The sequence below is a fragment of the Anopheles marshallii genome, chromosome 3 (genome assembly GCF_943734725.1).
Source record: "Anopheles marshallii chromosome 3, idAnoMarsDA_429_01, whole genome shotgun sequence".
NCBI lineage: Eukaryota > Metazoa > Arthropoda > Insecta > Diptera > Culicidae > Anopheles > Anopheles marshallii.
Genome location: NC_071327.1, coordinates 20,618,465 through 20,627,569, shown reverse-complemented (window position 1 = coordinate 20,627,569; position 9,105 = coordinate 20,618,465). Strand labels below are relative to the sequence as shown.

The 9,105-nt window shown below is 50.1% G+C and overlaps 1 protein-coding gene across 1 annotated transcript; it reads left to right on the top strand.

The window, feature by feature from the left end:
- Nucleotides 1–1,467: 1,467 nt before the first annotated feature.
- On the top strand, nt 1,468–8,503 carry LOC128713908 (WD repeat-containing protein 81). Its single transcript, XM_053808779.1, has 4 exons — nt 1,468–1,680; nt 2,118–7,657; nt 7,732–8,193; nt 8,272–8,503. Exons 1-4 carry the CDS (start codon nt 1,468–1,470, stop codon nt 8,501–8,503), a joined length of 6,447 nt encoding a protein of 2,148 aa, XP_053664754.1.
- Nucleotides 8,504–9,105: the final 602 nt, after the last annotated feature.

Below are 9,105 nucleotides of genomic sequence, written 5' to 3'. Positions count from 1 at the left end.
GATTAACATTCTACCCTACGATGTACTGATAACGCACTGAGAGATCACTCGGACGACGTTGATTTTCTCTCATCCGGCTCAGCCTGAATACGCCGTTTGACAATTCTGAACCGAATCGACCTCCAACGCCATACTTTGTACGTGCTCTCTGGCCTCGTTCCGAAGCCGTAGCAGATAACGCAGAGAAAGTTCTTACGGAATGGTGACAAAAACACATCGCGCTCCATAGCGCAACGCATTACGGAAATGGTTAAGCGGATAAAAATGCGCTATTAATAAGAAGAGTAAAGATTGTTTTGTCAGCGTACGAGGCAGCATCCTAATGAGGATCAACACCATGCCACAAACAACAGACACACACACGCTTAGCACGCGGGAACATAGGAACGTGTTGTTTTTGCGATCGATCGATTTGAATAGAGAATGATAACTGTCATCGCTTGTTTTAACGATCCACGCAAGGCTATGCAGTCACATTTTTGTAACACAGTCAACAGACTGTTTATCGTTACAATGATTTATGTGTCGTTTGAACAACTTACACTAAACCCAGACTCCAGACAGTAAAATTAACAGCGCGTGGCACCTTCCATTTGGTACTTCCCGTCGTGCCATGGACAGCTGCTATCCAACGTCCTTTTTGTTTTCGCAAATCGATCTTATGATATGATTTTGTCTTAAAAGCTAATATCACTTATATGTTAATTGATTCTTGACTTACCATAACCGCCGAACTGCAACTCCAGTGTGTTCCATAATGTCCGTCTTCATCACAACACTTGCACTTCATGCAAGAACACTACAAAAATATGAGGACTTGCTAGTGTGAGATTTTGTTTGAATTTATATCTTATTTTCTTACCGACGTTGAGCTGCTATCACATTTTGAATCGTCTTCAACCTCCAATATCTCTAAAACTCATAAGATTCCTTTTCACAATTTTACCGACAACCCCGAACATCGTTGCTGTTACGAAAAAAACACACAAATTAAAAAATGTGCTGTTGCTATTGAGAAACAGCTGATTTTGTTTATATGACCTTTCGGATAAACAATCGTTTGACGTCTGCGGCACGCGAAAACGCTTCAATCGGAAACGCTTCCTTTGACAGCGATCAGCTGTGCGCCAAACGTCAAAATTTACCTCCAACAAAAATCGATGATTGTTTTTTCGTACCAGCGCGATAGGAACGCATCATAAATGGTGGCGTTTTGTGTGGTAAAAGTGCTTACATACTCAATTTGAAACATTCCGTGCAAACAATTGGCGCGTGTGACGCGCATCATATCAGGGGCGTTTTCATGTACGAAAATGACGTAGCTTCGTAGCAGTAGACGATATCGCTGGTGTGATTAAAACTAGTGCGAAACGAAACAGTGCGAAAGCGGAAAACCATGTCTAGGCTCATATTTTTACTAACGCTGTAAACATTCCGTTCGAGAATCTGGCTCTTGTTTCGACCACTATGGAAGTATTCATTCAGGAATTCTCCATTCCGAAACATCAGATCCGGGAAACCGAGTGCCCGAATCGGTACGTGCTGCTAGTGCACAAATCCTGGCTGCGTGCCCTCAGCCAAGGGAAGGTGCCGAAAGAGTTCCCCACCTATGGCCTGGCCGATGCACTCGAATGGCCAACGGAAAACGAAACGGGACCATGGAGCAGAATTTATGCAGCCGTAAGTACAAAGCACATACACACAAAAAAAAACCTCAGCTGAATCTCCTCATACGCTTGAGCTCCCATAGCTCCCTATCACGCTTCCGTATTAGGCAATTTTCCTTGCTGTAAATCCAATGCACCGTTAGGCGCGATTATGACTCCAATCCCATACGGTTTCGTAACACCGTTTTCCTCTTTTGCGTGGGGGATCAATTTTGTTCGGTTTTGCGCGGCTCTATCAAAACAAAGCTTTTATCTGCTTTCCCTTTACTCCCACCCACTGGTTATCAATAAACGGAAGCGACTGCGTATGGCAGTACACGCATACATACGCAATCGCAACATGTGAATGCCGGTTTTTCTATCATAAACAATGCACCACGAAATAAACCAAACCAAACGGAAGATATATATTTGAATGCTAATGTAGTTGTATTTTTCTCTTTGTTTTAGGTTCATAAAAAGCAAAACTGCAATGTGATACCACTGCCGAAAAATAAGCATTTGCATGGAACGACTGGTTCCGGATCGAACGATCTGCTGCTCTCGCCCTTGGGCAGTCCGGGCGATGGCGAAGACCCCCTACACTATTCACATTTGCTACAGTACGTTTCCACCACCAATCATAAAAATCTTTGGAAGGCGGCCTATCGTAAATATGGTGCCTCCCGACCCGGTAACATTCCTGCCGGAGCGAACTCAAGCAATTCCGTTAGCAGCGCATTCAGCGAACAGCGCGATCTACATTCCGTTATCAACCACAGTACAAATGGTAAAAAAGTACCAAATGCCAGTGATATCGCTGGAACGACAGGAAATCACATATCATCAGCAGCATCAACAGCACCGTCCGGAACACCAGCCGGCCAAGCAGCCGCCCTGCCACACGATGTCGTCTTTCGGGAGGTACTCGCACGGGCATTCGGGTGTCCTGTGTTGCAAAATGCTACTGGGAAAGATGAATATGCGGGACCACAAACCCCTTCCATACCACTCGGTGCGGACGGTCAGTTGAGCAATGCGAACCTTTTTCCGGTGCTCGCAACCATCGAAACTGGAGGCGCGTTTTACATTCTGTACGATCTCTACCTGGCGAACAATCTGCTCGATTGTGTAACCTATAGTCCTGCGGTCGTGGAACGATCGTACAATAAGCCTCTGTTCATCGTTTACCAGCTGCTGCAGCTGATGAAAAGTTTCCACGATTGTGGGCTCAATCTGGGCGACGTTAGCTTGAAGGACATCTACACGACCGAGAATCTGTGGATACGGGTGATGCCGAACCTTGAAGCGAACCTGCTCGAACACGACGAAGAGCTGATGCGTCAAATCGGTGAGCTAAGCACCACCAATCCCGTACCCGCGTCGGGACTAATGCGCATCAGCATGACAAAGGAACTCACCATGAGCTACTCGCTGAAGGAATATTGCGAAATGTGGTGCCACGGACAGCTGTCCAATTTCGATTACCTTACAATCCTCAACAACATGACGGGTCGGCGTGTGGGTTGTGCGGAATACCACCACATCATGCCGTGGGTGACCGATTTTTCATCCCGTTCCGGGCAAGCATGGCGCGATTTGAAGAAATCAAAGTTTCGCCTTAACAAAGGTGACGCACAACTCGACCTTACGTTCCAATCTGCGGCAACGCTAGCCGGCTCTGGCGTCCACGACCAAACGGGCATGTCATCGGCCGCTATTCCTCACCATGTGTCCGATGTACTGTCGGAGATTACGTACTACGTGTACATGGCACGACGAACCCCAAAAGCGATACTATGCAAACACGTTCGCCCGATCTGGGTACCGGCCGAATATCCGGCCACAATTCAGCGTCTTTTCGAGTGGACACCGGATGAATGCATTCCAGAGTTTTTCACTGACCCGTCCGTGTTTAAGAGCATCCACGAAGATCTACCCGATCTGGAAATTCCGAGCTGGTCGAGCTGCCCGGAAGATTTCGTGCTAAAGCATCGTGAGCTGCTGGAAAGCCAGTACGTGTCCGAACGGCTGCATCACTGGATCGATCTTACGTTTGGTTACAAACTGACCGGGACGGCTGCTGTGCGTTCGAAGAATGTGTGCCTCTCACTGGTCGACAAGCATCAGAACCTCTGCCACCGGGGTGTAGTGCAATTGTTCGCCTGTCCACATCCATTACGACAGTTCCCCACAGCCTGGAACGGTAAAACACCTCCCAGGTTGCAGCATCTGCAGCACGAAACAAATCGCCGCCTAACACGCAGCACCGAAGACCTCACGAGGTATCCTCAATCGAACGATGGTGCATCGACCGTTTCCACTATGCAACGAGAACGCTCGCCAGCGGCCGTCCCCGGCCCGACTTCCTATCGACACTCTACGCAGAATCTACAGCAGCAGTATCACGTCCTCAAGTCGTCCGAATCAAGCTACCACATTAACCACATACCGCCCAAATCACCCGGTACAATCGTTCTACCAAAGAGCTACAACCCGATCGCTCAACTAACGGCCGTAGAAAGTCTGGGCACGTTTCGCCGAAAGGTGTTTCACTCGGGCATCGGTAGCGAAACAGTCAAGCAGCCCGACGAGTATGATCTCTGGTGCTCGCGCATGGACGCACGTCCAACCTTGCTCGGTGGCAATGCATTTGTGAACAGAATATTCAGCGAAACGTACGAACGAACGCTAGGCAAAGATCGGTCTGGCGCATTGCCTACACAATCATTCCCCTCTTTACAGCAGCAAGCGACTGCCGCCCGACAGAATCTCAAGCAATTGCTGCTGCAGCAACGTACGAAAGATCTCAAAGTGTTAGGGTGTCTGGTGGTGGAGTTATTCCTTGCCCCGAAGCTACTGCCCTTGGGTAGCTGTCTGCGGCAGGAATTTGACGAAAGACTCGATGCCTGCACGAGGCTGGTTACCGATGAACCGAGAGCACTTCCACCCTGCTTACTACCGATCGTGCGCCAACTGCTCGGACTGGAGGAGAACCCGGATCTGTCGGGAGTGACGAATCGGGGCCTTCCACCTCCTACACCCCACCAGTACCTGCAGCCACTGCTTGCGAACCTACTCATACCATTCCCAACGCACTATCACCGGCTCTACCAGACGGTGCGTGCCTTACGGGCCTTCGACGAGTGTCTGCAGTTGCTGGAATTGCAAACATTCTTCGAATGTGATGGTAAAAGCTGCTCGCGTTATGCCGCGCTCGATCGAACGCGCATCGAGTACCGACGATTGATTGCCGAGTGTAAGGTAAATGCTTGTGTCGCCCTTGTCGACCCACTGCTGCAACCCAGCGGACACAGCGAACAATTCTCTGCAGTGGAATTACTTTTGCCTCATATCGTTGAGCTGATCCTACACGACGACACCTCGATACCAGCCGCTTGGAATCTGTTTGATGCAATAGCGACCACGCTGGGCGTTCGGCGGACACAGAAATCGTTGCTACAGCCGATACTTGCACTGTACGACTCCGATGAGATGGACACGGCAGTCGGTTCATCAAGACCGCAAGGTAGCGTGGGTGGTAAAGACGGAACAGCGTTCGGTGCCAATGGGATGACGATGATGGCACCCGGCGAAGGAGAACCGTCCTCGTACCTGAAGTTTACACCACGAAACACTTCGTTCAAGTCGAAAAAATCGGTCAAACTGTACCACCACAGCTTCCTGCTCAAGTTGATCGTGCGCTTTGGATTGCGCTGCTTTCTGGAACACTTTGTGGTGCCCCTTATCGAGGCGGTCGGTGGCTATAGGGATGGTGATTTTAACCAATCGTATCACGTACACGAACCCGTCTGGCCCTTTGGTGGCGAGTTCCGCAAGTCACGTTCGTACCGGAGCTTTAAGCTTCACAATACCACCACCGTGGAGGATGGTTCAACCGATGCCGACCAGGCATCCCTGTCCAACACACTCGTATCGCCCAATTGTTCCGATCGTACGATCTCGCCTACGGTCGCCGGTCGACCCGGATACAATCCGCTAGACGAGGAGGAACTGCTGACCGTGGATACACCGAACAGTGCGGTGAAACTGCGCGACAACGAACAGATGTTTGCGTTCGATGAAGATCCACAGGCAAAGCGACGATCGACCATCACGCTCGAGGATGACGATGCGGTTGAGCATGCAATGCGCCGCATCATAGACGACGAAGAGCTTGACTTAAAATTGAATCACTCGCAGGCAGAGGAAGCGTTTGAAGATGTGATCGTAGCGGGGCAAAGCAGTGAGCTGAAGTCTCCCACCATTCCCATACCTCCGACGCCTTCCTTCAGGCGCAGCATTGAGTTCCACTCGATAGGGTGTGAAATTGGTAGCAAAAAGAGCATCGATTCTGGTGAGTTCCTTTCGAAGACGCCCGACATAACGCCGGGTGGTAAAGAAGGCACATCTGCCGCGGCGGGACCTTCAACGGCTAGCGAGGGTCGCCGGGAGTCATTGGCCGGTACAGGGTTTTTGAACCGCTCCAAATCGACCGACTCCAACAAGACGCGTTCGAATCGTATCTCGGAAATGAGCTCCGAAAGCATTATCTGGCTATCGCATCGACTGGGTCCGGTACTGACCGCGCGCTACCTTTCCCGGAATCTGCTGAAGATGCTCACACTCTGTTATATCGGTGCGGAGAACCTTTTCCCCAGTGCGGACGGTAGCCAATCGAACCGTTCATCACCGACAACTAGCAGCGGTCCGACGGGCCTCAACCATTTCTCCATCACGGAAGGGTGCGTGGTGGGCGATGAAGCGGCCCTACGTGTTATCGACTGTCTGACCTCAATATCGGCCCTGTTCGGGGAGCATTTTATTTTGGTGCAATATCTACCCCACATTAGCGAAGTGATCGCACTCTGTCGGAAGCGAATTACACCCACCCTGGAAGGAGGACTGATCAGTGCGCTGCAACTGCTCAAATGTCTCATTCCGTACCTCAACGATTCGACCGTGATGGAACAACTGCCGGAGGTGTTTCTACGCCAGATTCTACACCCGGCGGTACGTTTGCTCGAATCCTCCAAGTATACCATGCCGAGCGGATTTCTCGCCCGGTCCGTGCTCTCCCGCAAACTGATCGATGCGCTTTACGTCATTTCGGTGCGCATCGGACGTGAAATGACACGCGAACACATCTGCGTGCCGGGATTGCAACGGTTTTTCCTGATCTTTGATAAAGCGTACGCACGGCAGCAGGAACACTTTTCTTCGATCGTCGCAGAAACGACCCAAGCAGATCCACCGTTCGGTAGCTTTACGCCACCGGGCATACTGGGGAGTGTCACCGATCCGGTCCACGGTCAGGGTAATTCCCGTGCCAAAGCGATGGAAGAGATACGGGATGTGTTTACGCCGAATCTGGCGTATTTTACCTTCGTACCCTTCCTCAACTACCTTGGCCAGCAGGACATGAGTCGCTGCGTAACCAATCTGCCGCTTGTATTAAATCTCTGCCATGAGCACGAACAGATGGATTATGGCCGGTCGGGAACTAACGCTGCAGGTGATCACGGTTCGATGCAACCGGGAGCAACGGCAACGGACGAAGAGCAGATGGATTCCCTGAACTGCTCCAACAGTTTCGGTTCCAATATCGTCGGGAATCGTATCGAGTCGTCGGCCGGTACCGGGCCGGGAAGAATCGAGCACAAGGACCTGCTCGGGTTGGTAACGTATCGGCTCGATAATGTGAACAGCTCACGCAACCTGCGTGGTAACTGGCTGGCGTATTGGGAACACGAGATTGGGCGATCGGAAAAGGATGCACGGTTCAATTTGAAGCAGATTAAGCTGCAAACGTACACCGGCCATGCGAACTCCATCAAAGCAGTGCTAGCGCTGGACAATGAGAACAGCTTCATATCCGCCTCGAAAGACAAAACGGTAAAGCTGTGGTCACTGCGCAGCGAAGGTGACGGTTCGAAGGTATCCTCTTGCCAGTTTACGTACGCGAATCACCGCAAATCGGTACACTCGTTAGCGTTCCTCGAAGCCCTACGGTAATTGTTTGCTTTGCTGCGAGCTTTAAGACTCTTTGACAAACCACCGAACATCCGTTTTGCCTTTCCCACAGGTTAACGATTTCGTGCGATTCCGGTGTGCATCTGTGGGATCCATTCGTCGGTGCACAAATAGGTCAGCTGGATGTGCCGAAACATTCGCCCGTGTCTGTGGTGAAGACGTTTCCCTCGCCCAACTGTCTGGTGTTGGCTGGAACCGCCGATAGCACCGTGAAGCTTATTGATGCGCGTACCTTCAGCTACTGCCACGAGTGGAAGGTGGCATTAACGCCAGCCGGCACGGTACGCACGATCGCCGTTGCACCCAGCGGAAACTGGGTAGCGGTTGGGCTTACCTCCGGCCACATTGGGGTGTTGGATGCGCGCACGGGTGGTATTATATCATCCTGGCGTACCAATGATAACGATCTGCTTCAACTGCTAGCACCGAACGATGGTCAGCTTGTCAGTTCAAGCCTTGACCAGATGATAGGTGTGTGGAGCCCTAACACCGGTCATCTACAGTTCCATATGAGGTAAGGTTAACGTTGCGTTGGTAACGGATTGATAAAACTTCAAGTTTGACATCAAACCTCTTCCCTAATTCATTGCAGAAATCGTCCCGAGCCGGCCCACTGCATGGTGAACAATGGGCCGGAACTGATCGTAGGCACACCGACAAACCGTATCGGGGTGTACAGTGCAATTGAACCGGATTCACCCTACTCGTACACCAAACTGCGCTCGGAAACGTTCCGCGGTGTGTTGACCAGCTTTGCCCTGTTGCCGCTCAATCGGATGATGCTCGTCGGCGGTGACAACGGTACCATCACGCTGTTATGTTAAGATCTGACGAAACAATAGCTGCTTATCAGTAGTGATATTATTACCAATAGCTATAGTTAAAGGACGTCCTATTTTTTTTTGTGGATAGTAAGTAACTTCTGTAGTGAAGATGCAACAATGTAAAGCTGCGTTTGTATGTGTGTGTGTGTGTTTGTATTTTTTTAGCGAGTACAATGTGTGTTTTTGGTGTTTTGTTAGCAGAATGCGTTTGAAAACTCCCCCAATAAACTGTACTCAAGTATCTAACCGTGTCCGTGTTTTTTTGTGTTCGTAATTTTGGTAATCTAAGCACACGCTCTCTACCGTCAAACATACAAAGTCAGCGGTGTTATCCGTGTCGCCGATGGTACTGTGGCGACCAGAGCGCCCTGGTTAGCTAAGACACGAAAAAGCGCCACCTAGGAAGATTATGGTGTACTAATAAAATGATAGTTGTCAGTTTAAAACTAGAACAAAAGGACAGGAATTCACAGAACAACTGTTTAGTGGAAAAAAGGACACACATACCGACACATACGAGGTGACAGATGGTACAAAAAACAATGTAAAAATGGCACCATTGTCCGTATTCAAATCAGTTATCGTTCTGCACTCCGACGGGG